Here is a 27,211-nt window from a genome sequence, read left to right as displayed (position 1 = left end):
TTTTTTTTTTTTTTTTTTGCTATCTTCTGATTCTAAATCTCTGAAACCTTTTTAGGTTTCTTCTGAAAATCTCCAACTCGGCGGGAAAACGAATCTCGTAAGAAATCTCTTGAATTTTCTATAGTATACTAGAATTTGTAGGCAAGCGCGGGATTTTAATTTAAATCTTTTCTATGAATTCTTGAACTCGATAATCATTCAAAGTTTTGAGAGTAAATCTTTATAAATATATGTCATGTGGTAATATTAAGAAAAATAAACGACATTGATGACCACTTCAAAATCTTTTAACATTAAGAGAGTTTATTTCTTATTCATATATTTCATTAAAAACATTTTTAAAGGCTTTGATGTTGATCGATTGTTGATCTAATTGTATATATTATTTATGATTAGATGTTGATACTAACATAACATTATTTCGTATAAATTTGAATATACCGAATCTCATAAATATTGCTTAAAGGTAAAATATAATATCATATCGTTATAACATCTTTACCGAGCTTGCTTTACCCATCAAAATAATTGCAACGTACCATAACGACCAATTCATGAAAGTGCATATCTTATCCCACTTTCCATGATTATATGGCCAAACTGTTACACCCGACTTGGAATCTAATAATGTATGTCATTTATTTTTCTACAAACTCATTCGTTTCACACAATTAATGAGATGTCATAGATTTTAATTTAGTCATGTGTGATTGTGTATTTTTTACTAATTTATTTTCAAACACTTTTAACTTTAATTCTTTCGTCATTATTGATGATGCACTCCTTTTGACATCTACTTTTTTCCACCTTCTATTGGATCACACATAATACATATTAGACTGTAAAATGATTTTCAAGATATATTATAACTATTTTCTCTTTAATTACTATATTTCAATACTTAAATTTGGATTAGAACCATTTGATTCAATTGACGAAACATCAATTTTTTTTTCCTTTTTGATTATGTTATAAAATAATATTTCACTTTTATTTTTATTTTTTCCTGTTTAAAATTTTATAAATACAATTACAGAATTTTTTTTATTCTACCATAATTTTAAATTTTACTTCCATACCACAACTCAATAATACACAATTACATAATTTTTATTTATTCTACCATAAATTTAAAATTTACTTCCATTCTAAAACTCAATAATACATTTATAAATTTTCATTATTTATCAGTTTAATTGAAAATTTTAATTATACTATTACCACTGATAAAAAATTATAGTATTGTTTTCTTATTTTAACATTTTATTTATTTAACTAATTATATTTATTTTTAAACTTTCTATTAATTATAATTGACAGAAATATGTGCTAAATGAATATTAATTTATTTTAAAGTAAAAAAAAATTGCTTAGGTGGATGTTTTCGTAGCTAGAAATGATGATATATAATTACATGATCAATGGAGATTCTAATCATAGATCTTGTCTTCTTGCTAAGAAAATATTTTATTTTTCTCTTATAATTATGTGGATTAACCATATGATGCATGTATATGTAAAAGAACTAAGCATAAACAATAAATGAAAGAAAATTAGGTACGAATAGGTAATAATATTATTCCAAATTCAGTGTTTTACTTCATATATATATCGGGTAAATGCTCTATTCTTTTCTTTCGTTTTTTTTTTATGGTTGAATAATAAAATTAGAGTTTAATTGACACCGCTGAATTTTGGATGAAATATTATTATGTTGAATCCACATGATTTAAAAATAGTGTTGGACCTACAGATTTTGGATGAAATAGTGCTGGGTCTACAAATTTTGGATTAAATTTAGTGGATCAGTTTGTTATAATTGTTTAAATGCCTTATTAAAATCTGTAAAATCTGTAAGGCCCACAAAAATTAAAGAGGTAGTGACTGACGTGGCAGCACCAGGAGTGAGTAAAGTGAACTTTATATATATATATAGATAGATACATTATTGCCCCTCCAGAGACAGTCAAGCTAAACCGATTCAAATTTCATTTCCGGTTAACCGACTTTTTGAATTATTTAAGTCTTTTGGTGTTGGAGAGACGGCGGCTCCACATCTAAAGTGGTAGGGGGAACCTTTATCCGAGTTGGTCACTGATTTAGATATGGTGAAAAATATCTCTATTTGGGAAAGGACTCAAGTTTTTAAGTATAGAGAAGCCTGGAATTAGAAATGGACCAAATGGCTTTACAATAAGAGTCACTATTATGGTGTAGTTACTTACTCTCTACTGAGTCTCTGTACAAAAAAAAATGGAATGTGCCAAAGCTAGACAACATATGCTCTCAGTGTAAGGAGCTACAACATTTGTTACTATTTTCTTTAGTCAGCTTATTATTTATTCGGTCCAGTCGATTACTTCACAACGAGGAACAAAGATTTTTGACTGTTGTTCTTCAGCTTCTGTATCATTCACAACACCTCGACACCCTTGGAAGCCACATGAACATGAAAGGCGCTCACCAATTGAAAAGAACCTGTAAATTTTACAGGGTCAGCGGCAGTAGAAAGTATGACTATAGAATAATATCTCAGATGATTGATTTTGAGGGCATAAAAATGAAACCTATAGTCATAGGTCAGCTCTTCCCACTTGGGGATATCCCTCTTTGCGAAAATGATAATGTGCTCCTCTCCATTAACAGTAATGACTCTTGAATAGCAATTGGGCTGCATAAGAGTAAGCCAATAAATGCTTAGTTTTTTTTGTTTGCAGATGCTAACCAAATTGAATACAAGCAACTAAGTTTAACGGATCATAGTCATACCACACAGGAATGATTAATCAGGTGGGCGATGCTTCCTGCCCTTGTAGCATCTATGACTCGCTTATCATCAATTCTAAACATGTAAGTCCCTGCACCCTATATCACATAAGAAAATTTTGTTTTTTTTCTCAGATATTGATTAACTCATCGGCATCCAAGATTTACACTACTAAGGGAATGCTATGTAAGTATATTGCTCGAATAAGAAGATAACATTTAGATGGTGAAAAAAGGTACAAGTTAATCCGACTAATTGTTCCATTACTGTTTATTCAATCTTCCATCTAGCACCAATCTGTAGAAAGTTAGTAAAGTAAAAAATACGTACCACCATTGAATTGTAGATAAGACGTTCTCTTTTGTCAGCTATAGACGGTCTAACAAGTTCTCCGGTGTATTCAATCATCTGCACAGAACTCATTAAAAAATTTCATGAGTGACACTTTCCAAAGATGAAGTGTCTAGTTCTAGTTTAGTATGCTCACCATATCTCCGGCCCTGTGCGGAAGCTTTGCAAATATGCCAAAACCATGAATTCCTGATTTCCCTAAAAGTAGAAGGGGGAAAAAAAATTAGGAGAAAACGAAGAATTTCAAAGGAACTTAACTATCTTATAAGATTTACTGATAATTATAGAAGAATCAATGCTTACCAAATGCTAATCTCTTCCTGTACGTTTCCTTCATGTATCTATACTTCTCGGCCATAGAAAGAATGTTGCTTGGAGTATTCATTTGTGACACCTTGGATCCGTGAAAGCATTCAGAAGTTGAAAACTCAAGTCTAGAGTAACCACCAATAACATACGGCTTATTCTCAACAAATAGCCGCTTTGAAGAAGCAGCCGCAAGAGCTTCAGGTTCCTTCCGCCCCCTTCTGCCAAAACAATTATAAGGCTCTGCAACAATACACGGAAATTATATCAAAATCATTATCTAGACTGCCTCATAAAATGAAAACACGAATAAAGGTAGAAAAGAATGAATAAAATGCATGAGACTAAAATTTTTATCAAATATAAAAAAAAAATGTTTGTATAGAAAATAAAAAAAAACTACTATGTCAAGTGGATATGTAAGAACATGAAAGTGAACAAAACACACATGGGCCATATGCGAGATAAAAGAATAATGAGGAAAAGAATCCTATCCCGAAAGTGTGATGTGAATCTAAATTTTAATCCTAGCATGTAGCTACATACCAGTCCGAGCACAGCCAGATGGATTAGGTGGTGGGAGATACTCAGAAGTTTTATGAGTAACGGATTTGATCCTGTCTTCTGATCCTAGGCAGGCAGTTGATGTTTGTCGATGCCTTTTGCAGAATGAAAGCATGCGAATACACTGATCTGCTTCTTCATCCTCCACTGATACAAGAAAAAGTCTATCCTCATTCTCAAGCTACATGGACAGTCAGAAAAGCCATAATCAGTTAGGAACATCTCTTTTGTAGATTTTGCTGTGTTTGAATACATGTGTGTAAGTATGAATGCAAAATTTTCTGTCTGTAAGATACGGTAAGTACCTCAACACAGAGACCAGCAGCTCGCGCGCAGAGTGGATGATATGCCACACGACAAGAAATGTTTGAACACTGAAAATGTAGTCATTTAAAATTATATATATTAACCCTTGGTTGCCTTTCGACTGTAAAAATGGCATGCACAGTCGTTTAAGTGATATGTCGTGACCAGATTCCATTATTCAGAACATACACGAGATAAATGGCAAACATAACTGCAACTTCAGCAAATAAATTGATATTCTGATAGAGGGTTTACAGGAATGATCAGAAATTATGCTACATTTTTCCTACTAAAAGCCAGGTATATTGGCAGCATTTTGTCAGGCAATTTCAACTAGATTACTAATGTATGTGAATATAACAGAATGCATAAGAATGATTCAGTTTTCTCTTAACATAGAACGAATTCTTACTTGGATACAAGCTCCATAAGATACCCCACAGATGGTGCACATTAATTTCCAGCGATCCTAGTTTTAAGAGTTAGGAAAAAGAGGAAGAGGGATAAGAGTTTGGAAAAGGCCATAGTACCAAGGTAAAGGAAGGTGAAAGAAAATGAGTACATACTTTACTGACTTTATCCACCCCATCAATCGGTTCCATCTTCTTGACATCAGATAGACATGTTTCTGAATAAAATAACAAGTTCAATTTGTAAGAAGGAAAGTAATACGGCCTCCTATTCTTCAGTAGAAAGCAGACTCATACAGAACAACAAATCATTAAGATTAAACCTGGGATCCATATAGCACAAGCCAGATGAGCCCAGCGTCCATCAGTTGTCGGCTTCATAGCACCCCCTAGAAGAAGTTTCAATTATTCACTAATGAAGCACATAAAGACTCCATAAACCAAATGGTACGGAAAAATTACCTACTACAGGACAAAGACAACACCGTGGAGGTTTTTCAGGAGCGCCAGGTCGACATAAGTTGCATAACCACAAAGCACCATCACAGGGTTCTAGCTCTCCATAACAATTAGCATGGACCTAGTAGTGGACCAGAAATTTCAAATTTGATTCATACCCAAGAGAAAGGAGAATAAGGTACTATAGAGTATACATCTAAGAGATAGATGATAGCTAAAAAAGCTCAGAGCATGAAGAATACCATCATTCTACATTTATCACATTGCAGGAACAAATTGCTCTCATACTCCTGCAGATAAAAAATACTTATATATCAGAGAACTTCTTAAAGAGCAAAAATATGAAATCTCATAAGAAACAAAATGCACCCTTTACCTCATCCATGTGGCAGACATTGCATTTATCGAGATCTTTCCAATCAACACGAACAGGTCGGTAACCAGTAGGCTGATTTTGATGCTTTCCCAAACTATATTTGCACATGGAAACATTGGACGATGGTCTGGATTTTGATAAATCCTGCTGGGTAATGGTTTATTAGGACACATATTAAGTGTGGTCACTAGAAGCTAAACAATAATGTAATGGTATAAATCAGGGAGCATTCACCAAGCAGTACAAAGAGAACTAATCATAAAAGTTTGCAAAAACAGGAACCATCTGGATAGGTATCTGCCTCATGAAATAATAAAAAGTGATATGTTCTACAAAATGTGTTTCGCTATAAAGACTCCAGCACAATACTTTACTCTTTATGTTTCACTAGAAGCATCAAATTTCTTACAATCAATAGACCAAATGCACATATTTCATCCTTAGAAACTCTCTGTAATTACTTGTGAAGCTTCAATTAAGAACTGTAAATTTATTTCATACAGTCGTCTTACGGAAGAGAAAGCAACCGTAACAATTAAAGAAAAGAAGCCATAGTCACTAGACAGAAATGATTATTTCGTAGGTGAGGTAAGTGTCGTCTCATTAATGAATATGTGATTCTAACATGCTTTTGGATGGAACTAGCGAATTAGGTTACCCACAAACCAATTAGCAAAGACCTGCATAGAAAAATTTAGTGCACAAGCTTGATGGTCTTAGAAGAAAAATTGATTTTGTGCATCAAACATAACTTGATTTTGTGCATCAAACATTCATATGAACATAACTGAGACCCGCTTATACGTTTTAGAGACAAATCAAAAGTCAGGGTACCAGAAAATGTTCAGTGTCCAGACAATTAGATGATTCTTCTGAGACCGAAATGCATGTGCAAGCAGATTATCATGAAAACACATGCACACCACTACAATAATTTTACATGCAACGACAAGATACCTGTACAAGTTTAATGACTTCCGGATTGGAGAGACCAAACATGTCTGTACCAGATCCATTTAGCTCCTCACCCAAAATATTAGGACTGTCAGTAGTATTCTTGACCTTTTTTATCCTGTTATAAATTTTGTTCCAGCAGGCCGATGGAGTAGGCCCTTTGAACTGAAAAAAAATTAGTTACCGATGTTAGCCAGAAATAGAGTTTTGACCTGAAAACTTCAATAACAGATACTAATAGATATGTTTAACTCACCTGCTCTCCACTATCTGCAGTAACTCTAAAAATAGGGCGAGTCTTCGACTCGGCATCTCTGAGCACTTCCATCTTGTACAAGGCAGGTGAACTATGATCTGCAAAAACCCATTGATGAACTAATCTCAATAAATTAAATATGGAAAAATACCTGATTTATAAGGGAAATCCAAAAACTGACTAAACAAATAACCTTTTAGTGATGTGAACTTTCTCATCGCAGTATACCCTTCAGGCCAAATATGATTCTCATCCTTGAAAAACTGAGAGTCTGTCACAACCTTTCCTGTAAGACAAGTCATACGCCTATATATTATCAATGGAGTTCATTCCTATAGCCAACTTAAAATAATGAACCATAGAATGACAGATTATACACCATACTTATAAGTTTCAAGCCTTACCAAGATTTATTATTCGCAGATCCCCTATTGTATACTGGATATCTACTTGTTCTGTTGGTCTCAACCACACTTCTCCATCATTAAGAAGATCACCACCCGAGTTTCCCTCTTCTGTACTATCAGTCATATTGGAATCAGCTCCCGTTTGAAGTTGACTCATCCTTTCTGGAAGCCTGTGTTCCTTCAGATACCTGGGTGAGGCAAAATAACAGATATTTGAGGACAAGTACTGAAAGTCAGAAAAGCAGATTGCCAAAGATAAGCGAGAGGGACTTACACTTTTGCTTCCTGCATGCCCTCTTCAAACCGAGGTTGTTTGCACTTCAGGTGAGATGACGAAAGAAGCCCTTTGATAAATGAGATTGCTTGCTTTACTTTTATTCTATAAAACCAAATGATGTTAACTTCAGCTTGATAATGTGTAACATTGATCTCAACATATCAGTAGCTACACGAGATATTTAATTATTTAGGAAACACTGACTAACCTAGCAAAATCATGAGTGCCAAAAAATTGGACCAAGAGTGATCCTCCTCCAGATACCTTGTTGTTTAGACCTTTCCGCTCTCCGATAACGGATTCGTCTACAATAACTGCTGGCCACATAGCATGACCTGTCCGAACAGGAAAGCAAATGCAGTTCTATGGAAGTCAGTAGGTAGTTTTCTTTGTCTATATGCTTTGTTAGCATAAAGAGGGGGTTTTATAAAATGGAAAAAAATCAGTTTAGTACAAACCAGCTAGTTTTGCCCATACAATGTCTCCAGGCTCAAAATCTTGACATCCATCCAAAGTAGCTGCCAATACAACCATCTCATCGTAATCACGGCCACCAACAGTCACATTACTAGTAGAAAACTTCAGATGTAACAGCTCCATCTCTTCACGAGAAATCAAAAATTTGATCATTTCACGATCAAGAACTATATGCTCATGATATCCATCCCCATATTTAACCTAAAGAAGCATTTAACCACACTGTTAGAGGAACACGCTTTTACATATTTACATAGTTCACAAAACTACCCAACTCAGAACTCAAGTAGAGTAGAGAACTACTTACAGTGTGACGCTTTTTCTCTGCACTGTATCCAGCAATAGAACCTTCATACCAAAGAGCATCCAGCGGCCAAAAAACCTAGAGATTAAACGACAATCAACTGTTATGATGTCCCCTTCACAAATAGCTTAAAGTGGACAAGACAATTGTCTAGTTAAAACACTTGCCTTGCATTGCAGCCCTATGAAACTTGTAGGATCCACACCATCATAACTCAACCTGCCACATCAAAACTCCATCATACAAGACCAAGAAAACAAGTAGTCTGTCCACTAACAATAAAAGGGCAACAGATTCAAAGTCTGAACTAAGAAAATCATCAGTGCAAAAACAACAGCACGGAAAAGACCATACAATTTCCATGGCTTTCAACAATGAAAGAGATGATAGAGATAGACCCTAACCTGACCCATTTCTTAGCTGAACGCGCCTTGTCCAGATCCTTGATAGAAGTGCCCTTCCTTCGGGATGATCCATTTTGCTTATCTCCACTATTCTTGCACCTTCTTAAACCAATTGAATCCACACTCAATTTACCAAACTCGCAATTACCAATCTTCCTTTTCTTCTTCTCCTCAATTTCATCAAGATCCACGTTTTCAGTCTTCACATCCACCGCCTGATCTAGTAAACACTCCTTCCGCGGCCTCTTACGACGGCGATAGTAAACGCGAACAATCTCAGGACGCTGACTCCGCAACTTGTAATCATCCGAACGACAACAATCGGGACTAGCACTCACAACGCTACTTTCAACATCAAATTGCTCAATCATCGGAAGCTTTTGGGCCTTAACCTTCTTAGACATCAGACTGTGTGAACCAACAGCATTAACACAGCACAATGCCGACGAGGTAACAGAGTATATACTCTCACTAGAATCGCAGCGAATTGGAGTTTCCGCGAGCGCGTGAACATCGATTTCGATCTGGGTATCATTCGATACACACGCCATGGAGATTAAATCGGAAGGAGAAAGCAGAGGGGATTCGTAAAGGAGACACCTTTGCTCACTCTCTATCTCTCCTTCCTTCGATAAACCCCCAAAAAAAATTGTTAGGGTTTTCGTGGATGAGAGAAATTAGGGTTTAGAAATCAGAATCGGAGGAAAAGGGGGAAGAAAGAAAAAAGAAGAGACGGATCCTTTGGAGGGAGAAGCTAAAAAGGCTCTTTATCGTTTCCCGCCGGGTTTATTAAGATGATGACTTAACTTTTTTTCAGATCTAAAACTATTGTCTCTGTCTCTTTATATATCTCCGCATGCTTACATTCATAAGTGTATGTATATATGTGTGATGTGAAGCAAAATCTGATTATTAATTTATATAAAAAAAAATTGTTTGTTCGAAGAAAAAAAAACCGAAGATATGGATAGTTTGAGATAAAAAAATATATATATATCATTTTGATGTCAGAAAAAAAAATGTAAGAATGTAATATTTCGATGTCAAAAAAACAAAAAGATGTAAATAAAATCTAATTATTTTTATATAGTTATTAGTATGTGATATAAATTTATTCTTATTTTTTGATCCGCACAATATTAAAAAGGAAGAAATTAAAAGTGAAAAAACAAACAAAGTATGGATAATTTGATTAAAATAAGGTTAATATTTCCATGTTAGAAAAAGATGTCATTTGATCCAAAAAAAAAAAAAGATGTCAAAAAAATAACTAAACATTTTGATGTCAAAAAATAACATTTAAAACCATTCATTCAATATATGTAATCTATCTTATTTTTTATTAAATACATAGGCCAATAGGAAAAAAATTCTACATAGTTTTGTAAGTTAACGTGATATAAATTTATTTCTTTTTCGGTTTTAGTTGTGGAATTATTGTAACTACTAGGTTTTCACCCGCGGTACACCGCGAGACTAAACTAAAAATTATTATATTTTAAATAATAATTTTAAATTTATTTAGTTTTTAAATTTCTAATTAATTAACTTTTATTTAATTAATTTATAATTTTGTTTCAAATGTTTTTTCTTCTTTTTACGTTTTATACAATTTAGAACCTAATTACATTAAATTTTTTATTAGATAGAATATAAAATTTTAAAACACTTAGTTTTGTTTTTTTATAATTAAACAGAAGTATATGCTTATATGGTATGTTAGTGTATATTTTTATATGTATACAATTTTTTTTTTGGAATATTAAGAATATGTTGTCGTATGTGTAATATTTTGTAGTTCATATACTAAATAATTGATAAGTTAATTTTTTAAATTATGACTACAAATCTATAGTATATGAATTATGAAATAAATTAATAGTTTTAGTGCTGGTTATGTAGTCCAAACCCACCATGCTAGGCGGATCATCCAATATGTTCAAATATTTTTAACCCGCAAAACCTCATCATACGAAACCTGTGAAAGTAAAATACAGTATGTGAGGCTAAAAGTCACTTTTTATTAAATCAATTTTTCAAATTCTTATCAAGTAAAAAACAATACTTATAAGTGAACCTCTTCATTCACATTCGTATAAAAATAAGGAAATAAGATCTGTATACATTTGCAATTATGTTTGTTACCTTTTAAAACACATAAGTTTTATTAAAAAAATCAAATATAAATAGAATTAATTAATTTATTAAATTAATTATTTAATGTCAATGGCATGATTGTAAATAGGTTCCAACTTCATGATTTATTTGCTAAATGTCTCCAAAAATGTATATATAGATACATCCTTCTTTATAGATAGTACTAGGTTTACTATAAGATTTGTAATATATTATGTACACATAGAGTTACATTTATAGATATAATTATTTGTTAAATCATTTAAAGTTCAAACTTATATTAGTTTGGTTTCATTCAGTTTGTGATTTTTGAAATAATAAGAGTTTCAGCATAAAATTAAGATTCACAAAACAACATACCCGAATCTAACATTTACCAAATTAGTGAGTAATCAGAATTGTATAAAACTTGTAAATTATGAAACGGATAAAAACCATCAAAAAGATTAAAACTTCTCGAAACGAATGACCTAAATTCTTAAGCGAGTCAAACCCGTCCCGGTAGCCATACTCCATAAGGGGTATAATATTTTTTTAATCTATAAAAGCCGTCCTTCGAAATCTTTAAGAAATAATATTAAGGTGTTAATTTTGAAATTAAGGAATCTTTAATATACGTTAGTTTTATATATCAGAAATTTTCTATATGGAAAATTGACAATTAGGATTTGCATATGTTTAAATATTTTATAGTTTAAAATAAATTTAAGATGCCGTCAAATTGTTTTTAAAGATTTTCTAATATCTATTATTCAAAATTATAATTTTGAGTTAACACTTAGAATATATATTTTTTACATATCATGTTATAATTTTTTATTATATTATAATACATAGGTTTTGAAAATAATTTCGAAAACATGTAGGGGATAATATTTATTAATATTTGAATAATATTTACCAGTTATCTATACTATTAAAAGGAAATCATTTTTAATAAGTAGACATAGATTAAAAGATTATTACATGAAATGCCACTCAAATAAGAATAAGAATAGTCTAATTTTTGAAGCCAAACAGATAGCCACAAAATCGGAACCAAACAGGTATTAATTGTGTTAAGTTTGCCCAATAAATTTGTTTAAAAAGAATCTATATATAGAAATAAATCTATTGTAACGATAATATACTGCATATGCCATTAAAGCTAAACAAATCTACCCACATAATTAGCACACCAGAATTTAATGTAATGTATAACACAATTGAAATTATATTGTTAAGATTAGGAAAATCCCGTTTTAGAATATCTTTCTTATAAGTAAATATATGGTTAATAAGTGATCAATTTGATATTTTACACCTAAATTTTGGATAGTTAACATATGATCAATGTAGCATATTTTGAAGCGTGTATATAAAAGATTCCTTGATTGCACAATTAACATTAAAAACAATCAAATCTTATAGATATTTTAAGATTAGTTTTTTAACAAAACTTGACAAACTTATGAATAACATAACTGACTATGTATCTATAATTAAGTCAATTCACAATAATTCAATACTCGAAAAAAGTCCATCACCCAAAACAGAGAGGTTCTTTATAAAAACCTTATTTTGTGTCGTCAAAATTTATTTGTTCTTTGTTTAGTTTTTAGATTGTTATATGTTTAGATGTTCTATTTATTTTCCTTTTTAGTTTATGATTATTATATATTCTCAGTTATAATTTAAATAAATAAGCTAATATTTATGATGTGTTTATGTAGGGTTTAAAGTATAGTTGGAGAAGCTTATGGTGTTGTCTTCTAATTTCAGGTGGGAAGTTAAAAGTAAATCAATTAATTTTTTTTCTCAGATGTATATTACAAAATTCTACTAACCTCTTACACGTATTCTTCTTGTTTTTGTTTCAGGGTCAATACTTGATCACAAGTCGATTTATTGATCCATTCACAAACAAGTATAAAGATTTCATAGATGTTTTCACTTAATTTGTATCTGTTTTCTTTTCAAATACTTTCTAATCTGATATTTTTATTTATGGTGTTAGAAATATTGTTTTTTTATTCATTTATGGTTTCTCTTATGTTTTTTAATTTTTGGTTCTATTTTTTTTTTTTTAAGTTATTTTTATATAAATTGTTTATAAGGAGAAGTCAGAACTGTCTTCTTATTTATGTTAATACACCTTTATGTTTAGAGAATTTAATATAAGCTAATTTCTGGTGGATATTTTAATTGTGGTCATAACCTTCTAAGTAAAAGTTACAAGTGTATATATGCTCTTCACACTACAATGGTTCCAAACATCTTCAGAAAACTATCGTTTAATTTTTTTTAATCGTGAAGAATTTAGAAAGAACTTACTCAGGTGATTTGTTTTCATCAATTTCACTTCATCGATTTTATATATAGAGCAAACATGCATACTTAAAATCTTTTGTCAAGGTTGGGACACCGTAATTGGAGATAAAAAAAAATCGAGAATGGGAACAAAACATAAATTTTGGAAATAATTGTTTTTACTTTATTAATGTCTCAAGTTAAAAGTACAATGGAAACATAATAGGATGCGAAAAAACTAGACGAAACCAGGAATTGTCAAAAAAAAAATGTAAACAACCACTAGAAATATAAAAACTTTGTGATACATAATATTAGAAATCGATGAAGCCAAAGAAGTACCAACCTATCTAATCCATTAGATACCACACATTGCCATAGTAAATTAAATGCATCCATATGATTTATAATAACTTCAAAAAAATTTAGGAAATACAAGAGGGACGATATAGTAATATATATTCAAAAAATATCATAAAGCTATTTATTTCAACTAACGGGTATGAGAGGTGAACGGTAATTCATAAATTAAAATACATTTTCTAAATTATTTCCGATTGAATACCAAATGAGAATTTGAAAATTTGGATAACTATATATATTTATATTTTTCAAAATAAACAAAACATCAAATTATATATATTATCTAGATAATATATAGTATTACAATCTTATAATAATTTTTAATAGATATGACATAATTATTAAAATTTAAGTTTTCTGAAACCATATTGTATTTATGGTTAAACTATTTATTATTAGAATTAATTTTAGCTTGAAATATATTTAATAAATGAGACAAAATGATTTATTGAGCAACTAGAGATATTTACTATTTTGGTTTAGAGGGACGAGTTTTTACGGGTAAAGAAAATATTATACTAGGGGATGGCTATTGGGATACGGTTTAGACTTAATTTTTAAAATCAACCCCGCACGTACGTGCGGATCAGAATCTAGTAGAATTTATAAGAACAAAATATTGTGTATATAAATAAATTGAATAGTAATGACAGTTTTATTTAATATTATAAAATATTAAGGGCAAGTAATAAATTGAGCACATAACTCTTTAGCGACGACACGTCAGCTTTTCTTCAAGAATGCTTATCTTTTAATATATAGGGGATTTGTTAATACAAAAATTTCAGATATATCCCACGCCCCACGGTTTCAAAACTGAAGGTGTTCATCCAAAATTTATGTTTTTGTTAAATGCTAATTCAATTACGGATAAGCAGATTAAACCACTAAACCAAACATCAATTTAGTTAAATGTTATAATGTATCTACGAAAGGATATTGGATTTGAAGGAGACGCCCACGACAATATTTTTGGGATGAGGTGCTTACAATTTTTGGGTGATCAACTGACGGCTTGCTATTGCTCAATGTCTCACAAAGTGTCGGTTGTGGGATGGTAAATGCGTTAAACTGAAACGTAAAAGTATAGTGAATCCTTATTCTATAAGTGACAAGTAAATTCTCAATTAACTGCCACTCTCTCTATCTGACATCTGTCTTAAGTCCCAAATTATAATCTTTCACAATTTTTGCTTAACAAATTTCATTTTAAAAGAAAAAAACATTTATTTTACTTTTGCGACACAAAAAATAAAACACAAAAGATTAAAATTGTTACGCCTCTTCTCCCATGATCTCCACTTCGCCTTAATTCGCTCAATTATGGAACAACAAGCTGATTTCATACAAAAGCTCTCAATCTCTTCCTTTTCTCATCCCTCTTTCTGCTTCCTTTAATCGGGTACTAGAACTAAACCTCTATTCTGAATTTAGGGTTTTAATAGCTTCTTCTTCTATTTGTATTCAATCGATTTTCTTATGATATAGGTTTTAAAAGCTTTCTTCTTCTGTAATTCTGTTTGTATTCAATCAAATTGATTTAGGTTTCTAATAGCTTTCTTCTTCTGTTTGTATTCCTTATATAAAAATTACGACACAAAAGGATTACTTCTCTTCAACAACTGCTTCGACTCCCGCACGACCACGATTCCCACAACATGATATCATACAAAAGCTTCAGTATCTCTTCCTTTCCTATTTCTGGTTTCCTCCAACTTTTCCGGGTAAATTTTTTTTAAGTTCTTACATGTTCTGATTGTAGGGTTTCATCAATCACATATCTCTTCTTCTTGCAATTTACGAACTCTGATTTCTGGTATATTTTGTTCAACATTGCTTAATCAATCAATATCTATGTCTTCTCAAATTCTCTGTTTATATTTTAACAACCGGAACAAGTTTGATAAAGAACTTGCATTATATAAAACAGATTCATAACTTCAATTTTATTTAGTCTGTTATCCAAGTGTTTGTAGTCTGTTATTGAAGTGTTTTCTATTTCAAAATCTTTCAGTTTACATGGTTGGCGGTTCCAGCACCACAACACCGGACCACAATGACACTTCTCCCTTCCTCTTTATTCCAATCTTCGTTTCTTCTACAAGTTCTTTAGTTTGCTACTGAAGTTTCAAGGAATTTTGGGTGTTTTATGTCATTTATGTAGTTGTATAGTAAATTTGGAACGTGGATAGGTTTTCTTCCGACATTTAAGCCTCGGGTTAGAGTGTGAATGATTCATCTCTCTTAGTTTGGTTTGAGATTGACATGTAAGCTTACAAGGTTTGATTCTGAGACTGAATGGTCATGTTTGTAGGGTATAGATTTGATCGCTGAAGGTAATAGAAAAAAGACCAAAAGGACAGCTCCAAAGTGAGATGATGTCTACCCTAAGCTTATTGTCAAGGTTACAAATCCAGCAACGATCTCTCTCCTTTGTTTTTGTTTCCCTTATTTAAAGTGGCTTTTAATTGGGTGAGTCTTAGTGAGTATAAGATTTATTTTGAAGTTTTGTAGCTTTACCGTTTTCTGGTAAGGAGAACTCAGAGCAAGTTCAATTTTGTGTGATATTGAAGAGGCTTTTCTCTATCTAAGCTTGTGGAATGCGTGACTGGCAAGGTTCCATTTCGTTGAAACCCTCTCTCTTATGTATCTTTATGTTGAAATTGGTCTTTTAGATCATGAGTATTCTGCTTCATTTCTTTAGAACCAGTTTCCAATTTGTGAACCTAAAGTGGTTACTGATAATCCCCAACTTAGTATCCAACATGGATGTGTTCATTATTTGGTTTGATTATGTGAATGAGCTGAATTGATTTAGGTTTTAATAACACCTTTGCTGAAATTTAAACACTCGGTGGATGATTTAACTCTGTTGGAGATGGAGAGCATGAGGTCGGTCGGCGCAGTGCCGACTTAACTAGGAGGGCGGGCAGTGCGACCGCTCTGGGTACATAAATTTAAGAGGCATATACGTATAAGAAAAATGGCATAAAAAAAATTTGTAAGTTAAAAAAGCACAAAAAATAATTTTGTAAGCTAGAAAGGGGCACAAAAAAAAATTGTAAGTTAAAGAAGCACACAAAAAAACTTTGTAAGCTAGAAAGAGACAAAAAAAAAATTATAAGTTAGAAAGGGGCACAAAAAAAAATTATATGAACCAAAAAGACCTAAAAAAAATCAGTAAGTTTTTCTTTAGTTTAAGGGGTATTTTTTTTTTAGTTTGCCCAAGGGCATGTAATATGTTTAAGCCGGTACTGGGTCGGCGCCGATGAGACTGAGAATCATATTAGAAGATAAAGATGATTGTTTGATGAAAGAAGACAAAAAAATTGTTGCCGACAAAAAAAAATGAAAAAAAAAGAAGAAAGACAAAAAAATATTATTTATTTTTTATGTTAAAATTCACCATGTTTAATTAGGTCGTGCAACGCACGGGCCATGACACTAGTAATGAAGATAATACACAAGTGAGACTGTGAGAGAACCAATGGGGAGAATTTTTAGAAAATTTTATGACATTTTTAATTAGAACAAATATTATGCAACTCGATAATTTATATATATATATATATATATGTGATTTATAACTTATTATGTTGTATGTTATAGTCTTATAGACATGGATAAATAGATAGCATAGTCGATCATATCAAATAGACATTTTCAAATGAGAGAAAAGTTTAGTCAAACTATGGGTTGATGTCAAAAGCGTGTCTTAGCCCCATTGTCTTTGGGACAGGAACGACTCTTCCTACTCAGGTACATTTTTCACTTTTTCAGCTTACCATCCACTTTCTGTGGGTGGAAAGAAACAACAGACGACTATGGAGACACACTTATTCCCTCAGATCAACTGGTCCCGCGACTAGATTAATTAGCAAGTTCGGAACCAGATACTTTTAATCCAAAAACTGGGGAACGGGAAATTTCAAGGCTGCATGGTGATGTGGCTTACCACATGATATCCTCCTAGCTAAGACACTAGTTTTTTAACAGCTGAAATATGTTGATTATATTTAACAAATGCTGCACTTAATATAACAAAGTTCTTCTGAATAAATTTTACATTTTATTCAAAAAAAAATGAATTTTAATATAACAAACGCTGCACTTAATATAACAAACGCTGCACTTAATAAATTTTACATTTTAATCATAAACTGAATATACGAGTGGTTGGAGAAATCTCACTTAACTATAGAACAATAGCTGATCGACTTTAGTATATACTATATACTTTCAATTCCTGACGAAAAGTGTCACTCACTACTGACAACTATAGTCTATATATATAGTACGTCCCAATAACTTTTGCGTTGGGTCATATATTGATGTGTAAGGGTGTATCAACAATATGGTTGAATTCTTAGGCAGTGGCATCCAATGCTCGCTAGCTAGTGCTCTATATATATTGATCCGCATAAAGATGTTATACATTCTATATATAGGCAAATATTGAACGAGATAGCTAGTAAGAGTAAAATACTTGCCTTCATAAGTTTTGTTGTGTAACCTACCTCCAAAGTCCAAAGTTCTTCATATCATTTAGACTTTTCAGATGATCACTTTATTGTCAAAGTCCAAAGTTCTTCATATCATTGTAGTTCTTTAGGCACCCAACAAATTACACCATTATATGTTGATGGATTTTTCTTTTTATGGTTGATATGATTTGATTTTGTCCCAAATATATGGATTTTTTCTTTTATGGTTGATATGATTTGATTTTGTCCCAAATATACTATATACGTCCTCTTTTATATGAGTATATCACAACGTATTTGCTATTGCTTTTGTGTTTTACTAATAGATGAATATGAATATATATGGAGTTATGGACTATATATGGACCATGGTCACACAATTGTTGGATCATGTCATCTAGTTAACATTGAAACTCATCATCGTTTACAATGATTACATCCATATATCTTCCTTGGACATAAATATTATCGAATTAACAATTTAAAATTTTCGTCAAATACACCAACCAACCACACTTTCAATGATTTTCACCTTTCTTATCTGGACATAGGACTGGAACAAATAGTATAATAATAAAATATCATTAAAGGAAAAGAAAGAACACTTTTATTAGTTGGTATTTTAACTAAATTCATCAGATAAATAAAGGAAAAAATAAAAATAACATTTTCAGACACATAAATTTACAATTTTTATTTAATATTCTGGCAAAACTCACCTGAAAACTTTTTATCCTTTATTCTTTCATCTTTCTTCCTATAAAAGTAGTAAACACGTCACTCAAGTAAGAGAAGACCCGGTACGACTTAAACCGGAAAAAATAGGACCAAAAAATCGAAATTGGTTGGTTAGTTAAACAACCCTAGGGATTTATTTAAATACTCACTCCTATATCGTCCAGCTACATTTTTTTGTCCCTCTCCTCTCTCCACACTCGCCCAACTCTCAAAAATCTTCTTCTCCTTCTTCTCCTTCTTCTCCGCCATTCTTGTCGCTCTAAAACCCTATCATGCTCTTCTGAGAATCTCCTCCCCCCTTTACTCAAATTCAGCTCTTATCCAGGGCTTTCGAACTCTGGAAATTTTCAATCGAATCCGCCACTTCCTCTGATCGTCGTCATTACTCTGTGTTTAGTGTCCTGGTTTTCGAACTCCACGGAGGATGGATCTGCCTAGCCTCGCTTTGATCCTTCGCGCCACCGTTTGCAGTCCTGTTCCCGATGAACGCAAAGCTTCCGAGCAGCAGCTCAATCAGGTTTCTCATTTTTCACTTGAATTCTCTTCGGGCTGTTTTTTTTTNTTTTGATATTCTTCGCGTGTTTGATTCGTCCCTGAGATGTATGAGATTATTTTGTTAATTTTATCTTGAAGTTTTGAGCTGTGAGTTCATGTTTAACCCAAGATATTTCAAAGGATCCGATTATTTTTTTGACAAATCTTTAATTTGATTTAATTCAGATTTTGTTGTAGTTGGGATTGAGTTCTGCAGTTCTGATAATGCCTGTGTTTTCTTGTTATTCTCTGTGTTGCAGTTGCAAAACACGCCTCAGCATTTGGTGAGGTTGTTGCAGATAGCCGTGGATGGAAATTGTGACATGGCAGTGCGTCAAATTGCTAGTATTCAGTTCAAAAATTTCATTGCTAAGAACTGGTCACCTGAGGATTCTGGTAATAATTTGCACTTGTGATTATCTTGTCCCCGGCTTTAACTTTTGGAAGATTTTAGATTAATTTTTGCTTATTTTTGATGGCTCAGGAGAGCAACAAAAGATATTGCAAAGTGACAAAGAATTGGTGAGAGACAATATTCTCGTCTATGTCACCCAAGTTCCAACCTTACTCAGGTAAATTTCCCTGATAGCTTTTGAACTCTGACGTGGTCTGATTTTTAGCTATTTTATGAAATATGTGTAACATGTACGGCTAATCATGCCTTCAAATTGCTAATCATCTTGTCTGATTCTAGTCCTCACTTTTATATATGCATCTTTGAATGTGCCTCTGCATTATCCTTAGATGCTAGATATTAAAAAACGGCAGATAGACGATGATTTTTTTTTCTGAAGTTTGCCTTTTTTTCTCATTACCTTGGTCCCGACAATATCTTCTATAAGCCTCAACAACAACCATAATTTGTTTCTTTTTCTAATTTTGGTATCCAGATCACAACTTGGAGAGAGCCTCAAGACAATCATTTATGCTGACTACCCAGAACAATGGCCACGTCTTCTGGATTGGGTGAAGTTCAACTTGCAAAATCAACAAATTTATGGGGCTTTGTTTGTGTTGCGGATACTCTCTAGAAAATATGAGTAAGTTCATCACTTTCCAATTCATTTTCCTATGCCGGTCTATATGATTTATAAGGTTTGTTAGTTAAATTATTGATATAATTTATTGAGACATCTTCATGATTGTCTGCGGTGGCAATAGTAGTGTGACTAATAAATTTAGTTGGTAACCACTCCTGAGTTGAATAAAAAATGAGAGAAGGGAAAGAAGTGTTAGGCAGAAGCTATGAGAGTGTTTAAAACGTTTTATTAGAATACAATGGTGTTCATGGCTCTGTCAATTCATGATGTCCTGTCAATTTTTTTTACGACTTCCAGCTAGAAATGCAAGTTGCTCTTTACATGTAAAGAAGCAGCTATTCTGGATGGCAATCTCATTGTTTACATATAAGTAGTCCTTCGCGTTGATGATGTTTCATGATTTTGTTTTCTAGGTTCAAGTCAGATGAGGAGAGGACACCTGTTTCCCGCATCGTGGAGGAGACATTTCCTCAACTTTTGACTATTTTTAATGGGCTTATCCAGATACCAAACCCCTCTCTGGAGATAGCAGAACTTATGAAGTTGATATGCAAAATATTTTGGTCATCCATATATGTAAGTTGCTAGGGAGATCAGTTACATGTGCCTCTGCAGAATTTCACCTTTTATCCTTCTTAACCTATTATGCATATCCTTAGTACATAATTCAAACCAGTCGAACTGTTTTGTGTATTATTTGTTGTATTAAAGTGAAAAGCTTGGGACAAGGACTCTGAGGTAGGTGGTTCCAACTTCACCTGTGATCCCTCTGTCTCCATTTTCTTATATTTGAGATCATTAGTGGTATTGTTTAATATCTTATCATATTGGCAATTGCCATCTTTGTTCTATTCTTTGGTTTAGAAAGACTTCAATATATAAATAAAAGACTGGCTTATGTGTTGGGGAGCGTATCCCTGAACACCTCCCTGTTCTTTTTTTTCTTCATGATAATTTATGGTTTTCGTGATCTTAACTATGTTAAAATTCAAAAAGAATCACCAGATGATAATTTCTTACTGTTCTCTGTGGGCAGTTGGAGCTACCAAGGCAATTATTTGATCTAAACGTATTTAATGCCTGGATGGTTCTGTTCTTGAGTGTTTCGGAGCGTCCTGTTCCAGTTGAAGGCCAACCTTTGGATCCAGAACTTAGAAAATCTTGGGGCTGGTGGAAGGTCAAGAAGTGGACAGTGCACATATTGAACAGGCTCTATAGTCGGTATGTATCTGATGTTATTTTTTTAAAAAACAAGAAAGTACGCTTGGAAGGTTTATTGATTTTTTTGTGAACACTCATTGATAGGTTTGGAGATCCAAGTCTACATAATCCAGAAAACAAACCTTTCGCCCAATCGTTTCAGAAGAATTATGCAGGCAGAATTTTGGAAGGGCACCTAAATTTCTTGAATACAATTCGCATTGGAGGCTATCTTCCTGACAGAGTTACCAATCTTCTCCTGCAGTACTTAAGCAACAGGTTTGTGTTACAATCCCTTGTCGACATTAGTTTCACTTACGTACAGGCACACATTCAGTATCCCCACTTGGCGAACTTATAATATCCTCATTTGCCTGGCACTATATAATTTTTTGGTCTCTGAATTATAAGTTCTTGAAATTAACTACAACACTTTTAGAGGTCTATATGCTTTTGTAATTTTACTCTACTGCATTGATCATGTGTTTAGATATTTTTTTTACCACCTCCCCTGTAGCATAAACTACTGCTGTGTAGACATATAAGAATATGCCCCACTGGGGAAAATTGTGGTTTTTAGTTCCTTAGTTTATGTCTTAGTAATGTTTGAGGATATAATGAGAACCTTAGCCAGGTAGGATTCACTATTTGTGTTTTCATGCTCTTCTTCAAAAAGTGAATTCTTGATGAGTTTCGAATGTCTTCTATCTAATCTTGGGAGCTTTGTTCTCTTAACTCGCTGCATATACTTTCTGAAATGGTTTAAATTTCATGATGCGATTTCTAATGACAAGCTAATATATCTTAGGCATGCAATATAACTTTCTGAACTTGGGATATTTACAGATTTGGCATATGTGGTCTTTCTCGTCAAAGAAAAATTATTTATTTGTTGAAACTATTTCATTGTATCTGCAGCATTTCGAAGAAAAGCATGTACAAAATGCTGCTGCCTCGGCTGGATGTTCTGCTTTTTGAGATTGTTTTCCCGCTAATGTGCTTTAATGATAATGATCAAAAGCTTTGGGAGGAAGACCCACATGAATATGTGAGGAAAGGTTACAGTAAGTGCTACATCATACTCAATTTCTTAAAAAGTCTTAATTCCTAAACTCATCATCAAAAATGTTATTAAATACATCATTTTTAATGGGCTTACCCAGATATCATTGAAGACTTGTACAGTCCGCGAACAGCGTCCATGGATTTTGTAAATGAGTTGGTTCGAAAGCGTGGGAAAGCGAACCTTCCGAAATTTGTTCAGTTTGTCGTTGGGATCTTCAGGAGGTATTACATTTGAGCTCTTCTGCGTGGCACTTGGTCTATCAGTTGTGTTTTATTGACAACTTGAGTTTGTACACTGTGTGTAGTTATGACGAAGCTCCTGCTGAACGTAAGCCGTATCGCCAAAAAGATGGTGCGATGCTTGCTGTTGGAGCTCTTTGTGACAAATTGAAGCAAACTGATCCCTACAAATCTGAACTAGAGCGTATGTTGGTGCAACATATTTTTCCCGAGTTCAGTAGTCCTGTTGGACATCTTAGAGCAAAGGTATATTTGGCTTTAAACTGTGTTGTGGATATCTCAATAATCCATTTTTACCAGCTTACCAGAATGATGATTTTGTTTTGCCTTTCCACGACGTCTGTTGTACTTCAATTTATCCGAGAATTCTAAGCATCATTGCTTAGTCTACTGCTGCAATGCTATCTATAGTATAGTATAAACTTCCTCTTGTTGCCCAGTATTATATGTCATACTCTTTGAGATCCCCTTTGATCTGTTTGACGGGTTTTTTTTTTTAATGTAGGCCGCATGGGTAGCTGGACAATATGCACATATCAATTTTTCAGATCAGAACAACTTTCGTAAAGCATTGCACAGTGTTGTTTCTGGACTGCGCGATCCTGACCTCCCTGTTCGTGTTGATTCAGTTTTTGCATTACGTTCATTTGTTGAGGCGTGTAAGGGTATGTGATTTTCTCCTACCCATTTCTATGTTGTATGAATGTGTTTTCACTTGTTTATCTGTGCATGTTGGCTTCTTGATTGTGTACTGGGTTTGTGTGGTGGCTAATTTAAATTTTTCTGGTCATATGCAGATTTAAATGAGATTCGTCCAATCCTTCCTCAGTTACTTGATGGTAGGTTACCCTTCTATATGAACACTTGATGGTCAGTATTGTTGAAGTAAACTAATGATTTAAATTTTTGTGATCCTGCTTCCATCAGAATTCTTCAAACTCATGAATGAGGTAGAGAATGAGGACCTTGTCTTTACTTTGGAGACCATTGTAGATAAGTTTGGCGAAGAGATGGCTCCTTTTGCTTTTGGATTATGTCAAAATCTGGTAAGAAATTCTGTTCTCTATGAGTCTAGTTTTGTTGATGTCTAGAAAATCTGGTAAGAAAACTTGGCTATGTATATGTAAATCTTCCTTTCCTTTCATTCAGGCGGCTGCATTTTGGAGATGTCTAAACACGTCAGAAACCAATGATGACTCGGATGACATGGGAGCTTTAGCTGCAGTTGGTTGTTTGCGTGCCATAAGTACAATCCTTGAATCTGTTAGCAGTCTTCCGCAGCTGTTTGTTGAGATAGAACCAACTATACTTCCAATAATGCAGAAAATGTTGACCACTGATGGCCAAGGTATACTGATGTCTAGAAATACATCTTGAGTTTCTCATTTAGCTTGGGCTATAGTTTGTGGAGTCTGAACATAATTAAGTTATAGTTGGGTCCAGATGATGTACTTTTCGACTGATGTGTTAGCCATTTAGGTTCATTCTATTAGTAGGTTTTTTTTGTTGGGAATTACATATCCATTATTTTTTTTGTCAGCGTTTTGTTGTTTCGTAGCATCATGATCTCAAAATTATTCATTTTCTTTTCCAGCTATATAATAATTGACACTGAAGTATTTATGTTCTCATCCTACTTGCTATAACAGAGGTTTTTGAAGAAGTTTTGGAGATTGCATCATACATGACCTTTTATTCACCTACCATTTCCTTGGATATATGGAGTCTCTGGCCTTTAATGATGGAAGCATTGGTTGATTGGGCAATTGATTTCTTTCCAAGTATAGTTTCTCTCACATCTGCTTTCTTTTCTACAGCCCCCAAATTTTTTACATTCTAATTTTTACAGTTGACTCTATGACTGTAGCACTTCCATGTACCATGTCATTCATTTTTTTCGTTACACTCACTTAAGTTACTCTTTGAAAATTCAGATATTTTGGTTCCGATAGACAACTTTATATCAAGGGGAACGGCTCATTTTCTCACTTGCAAGGAGCCCGACTATCAGCAAAATCTATATAATGTCCTTTCAACTGTGAGTATACCTTCTGATAGTACTAGTGACTCCAATTATATGTATGTGCTTGTTCATTGTTATAATGAACTGTTGGGATTCTCGCACATCGGCACATATCATGAAGCATAGAATCTTCCTTTATCGTTTACCAGAATTTCTGAGTTCATTTTCCGTGCCTATCGTTGTAGAAAGTTGTTGGCCTCTTGTTTATTGTGTAAACAGGAGAAATAACATATTGTACATTTCTTGCTGCCAAAACATATATAAGCATCTCTTTCTCTGCACAAGCGCAGTTCTCGTCTGTCTGCACAACATTAGCGCATTTGTTACCTTTCATAGCTAATATATGTCTCACGTTTCCACTTCTACAGCTTATGACCGACAGAAACATAGAAGACAGTGATATTGAGTCTGCTCCAAAGCTTATTGAAGTTGTTTTCCAGCATTGCAAAGGGCAGGTGGATCAGTGGATTGAACCATATCTGCGACTCACTATTGATCGGTTACAACGAGCTGAGACTTCATATGTAAAATCTCTTCTTATACAAGTGGTAAGAATTATGGTCGATTTCTACATACCAGTAGTATATTTATTTATGTCACTATATGAATCAAGTTGCTCGTATTGAACTGATTCTGTTGTTGTGTGATGATACAATGATGAGTTGACAATCTTGATTTCTATTCGCAGGTGGCAAATATGCTTTACTACAATCCAGGTTTGACGCTTGGTGTATTGCATAACACAGGACTTATTTCCAAAGTCTTTGATCTTTGGTTCCAGATGTTGCAGCAAAAGAGAAAAAGTGGCCTGCCAGCAAACTTCAAAAGGTACTGTTGATCCTTCTTTTGACATATCGTGCTCATGTTAGCTCATAATTGTAATGGTTGGACATTCTGTTGTTCGTACCAGGGAACATGCTAAAAAAGTTTGCTGTTTGGGTTTGACTTCATTACTTGCTCTCCCGGGTGGTCAATTACCCGATGAAGCACTGCAGCGTGTTTTCAGAGCAACACTTGATCTTCTAGTTGCATATAAGAATCAGCTAGCTGGTATGTCCTGCTCATGATCCATTTTCTCGTCACTTGGCATGGTAATATTTACATTTATTCCTTTTCGAATCCTCCTCGCAGAAGCAGAAAAGGAGACAGAAGTGGATTATGAGGAAGAAATGAATGGTCTCGAGAGTGATGATGACGAAGATGATGATGATGATGGGTCTGATGGGGAGATGGGGATGGATGATGCAGAGGATGGAGATGAAGCACAAAGCGTGAAGCTGCAGAAGTTAGCTGCACAGGTTTGTCAAGTGTTTGTATCGACTTGCTTCAGTAAAGCATATGCTTTTGTTTGCTAGAATTGACTGTTTTCCAATTCTTTTATCTGTTTCATAGGCAAAGATCTTCCGCTATGATGATGATGATGACGACGACGATTCTGATGATGACTTTAGTGATGACGACGAATTTCAGTCACCCATCGATGACGTTGATGCCTTTGTATTCTTTGTCGATGCAATCAGAGGTACCACTATATACAATCCTCACCAGTCTTGACCACCCAATACTTTATGGAGCTTTATTTTCTCTGGCGTACATATTGCTTAACAATCACGTTTATCCATTGTACAGTTATGCAGGCATCAGATGCGCAGAGATTTCAGAACCTTAACCAGTCTCTGGACTTCACTTACCAGGCGATTGCGAACGGAGTAGCACAGCATGCGGAGGTGAGAAGAGTGGAGATTGAGAAGGAGAAGCAAAAGAAGTTAGCTCAAGCTGCTTCTACTCCTGTTGCTGCTCAGTGATGTTTATGTTGTGCTTCAAAGTCAGTGTCTGATACACAGGTGGTGTCATTTTGGTGAGAGATTGTCGTACATTATTATTTGCAATAGTGGCTTGCTTCCAGGTTATACAAATGAAGAAGCAGATTTTGTGAATTTTAGCAGAAGGCATCATCTCTAGAACCTTGTTAAACCGTGTGGTTGCGGTTGATGAGGATGGAGTCTCTGGTGGTTTAAAGAAAGGTGTGTAGAAACTTCTTCTCCTCCCATGAGGGCGGTGTTGTGTCTTTCTTTTGGATTGGTTGTATTCATGAAGAAAAGGAGTTTTTTTTTTTTTTGGGAGGGTGGGCGGATTTTGTGTACTCTTTTATCTTTTCTTTTTTTGGCCATGTACTCTTTATGTTAAGTGTTGTGTCTTTGGGATGTGTTAGATTTTTTTAGGAAAAGCTATATTGAATTTTTGTCATCTCACAGAGAGATCAGCAAGGTCACTCATCAGGTTGTATGACCATTCTTTCATAAAGTGATAATTATTATCCATCATTTTGCTAGTCACTTTCTTTAGTATTCATAAAATTATTATTACCATTTTAGTAAGAATATATTTGAAAAAAATTATCGATTAAATAAAATTTCGTAAATTCCCACTCGCTTTTTCTACTCTGGTAGATATGATGATGACTCGGAGCCTTGGACGTAT

The 27,211-nt window shown here is 33.5% G+C and overlaps 2 protein-coding genes and 1 long non-coding RNA gene across 7 annotated transcripts; 2 read left to right on the top strand and 1 right to left on the bottom strand.

The window, feature by feature from the left end:
* Window positions 2,149–9,414, bottom strand: LOC104786452 (histone-lysine N-methyltransferase ATX1-like). The gene is made up of 24 exons (XM_010511874.2): window positions 8,619–9,414; window positions 8,382–8,433; window positions 8,218–8,292; window positions 7,892–8,111; window positions 7,642–7,768; window positions 7,431–7,535; window positions 7,154–7,344; window positions 6,943–7,035; window positions 6,750–6,847; window positions 6,497–6,658; window positions 5,540–5,683; window positions 5,406–5,453; window positions 5,167–5,284; window positions 5,028–5,093; window positions 4,861–4,922; window positions 4,707–4,763; window positions 4,294–4,362; window positions 3,971–4,169; window positions 3,422–3,667; window positions 3,255–3,316; window positions 3,098–3,175; window positions 2,770–2,865; window positions 2,568–2,671; window positions 2,149–2,478 (listed from the first exon to the last, which is right to left on the bottom strand). The coding sequence occupies exons 1-24, from the start codon at window positions 9,167–9,169 to the stop codon at window positions 2,340–2,342; spliced, it is 3,162 nt and encodes a 1,053-aa protein (XP_010510176.1). The 5' UTR covers window positions 9,170–9,414; the 3' UTR covers window positions 2,149–2,339.
* LOC104786451 lies at window positions 14,638–16,374 on the top strand. Of its 5 annotated transcripts, none has more exons than XR_767502.2 (5): window positions 14,638–14,808; window positions 15,010–15,130; window positions 15,421–15,810; window positions 15,913–16,022; window positions 16,225–16,374. It is a non-coding gene; the product is annotated as an uncharacterized LOC104786451 (long non-coding RNA). The 5 variants fall into 5 exon arrangements; XR_767501.2 differs by lacking the exon at window positions 16,225–16,374 and adding an exon at window positions 16,111–16,218; XR_767500.2 differs by lacking the exon at window positions 16,225–16,374 and having other exon boundaries at window positions 15,421–15,624; window positions 15,721–15,810; window positions 15,913–16,187.
* On the top strand, window positions 18,802–27,054 carry LOC104786450 (importin beta-like SAD2). The gene is made up of 22 exons (XM_010511872.2): window positions 18,802–19,145; window positions 19,423–19,558; window positions 19,647–19,734; window positions 20,053–20,202; window positions 20,616–20,778; window positions 21,239–21,423; window positions 21,508–21,681; window positions 22,321–22,466; window positions 22,566–22,689; window positions 22,773–22,953; window positions 23,213–23,372; window positions 23,505–23,546; window positions 23,635–23,753; window positions 23,857–24,055; window positions 24,357–24,488; window positions 24,642–24,745; window positions 25,099–25,278; window positions 25,419–25,558; window positions 25,641–25,780; window positions 25,862–26,028; window positions 26,123–26,252; window positions 26,360–27,054. The coding sequence occupies exons 1-22, from the start codon at window positions 19,053–19,055 to the stop codon at window positions 26,533–26,535; spliced, it is 3,129 nt and encodes a 1,042-aa protein (XP_010510174.1). The 5' UTR covers window positions 18,802–19,052; the 3' UTR covers window positions 26,536–27,054.

Source organism: Camelina sativa, chromosome 5 (genome assembly GCF_000633955.1).
Source record: "Camelina sativa cultivar DH55 chromosome 5, Cs, whole genome shotgun sequence".
In the NCBI taxonomy this organism is placed as follows: Eukaryota; Viridiplantae; Streptophyta; class Magnoliopsida; order Brassicales; family Brassicaceae; genus Camelina; species Camelina sativa.
This window is presented reverse-complemented; position numbering and strand designations above follow the sequence as displayed.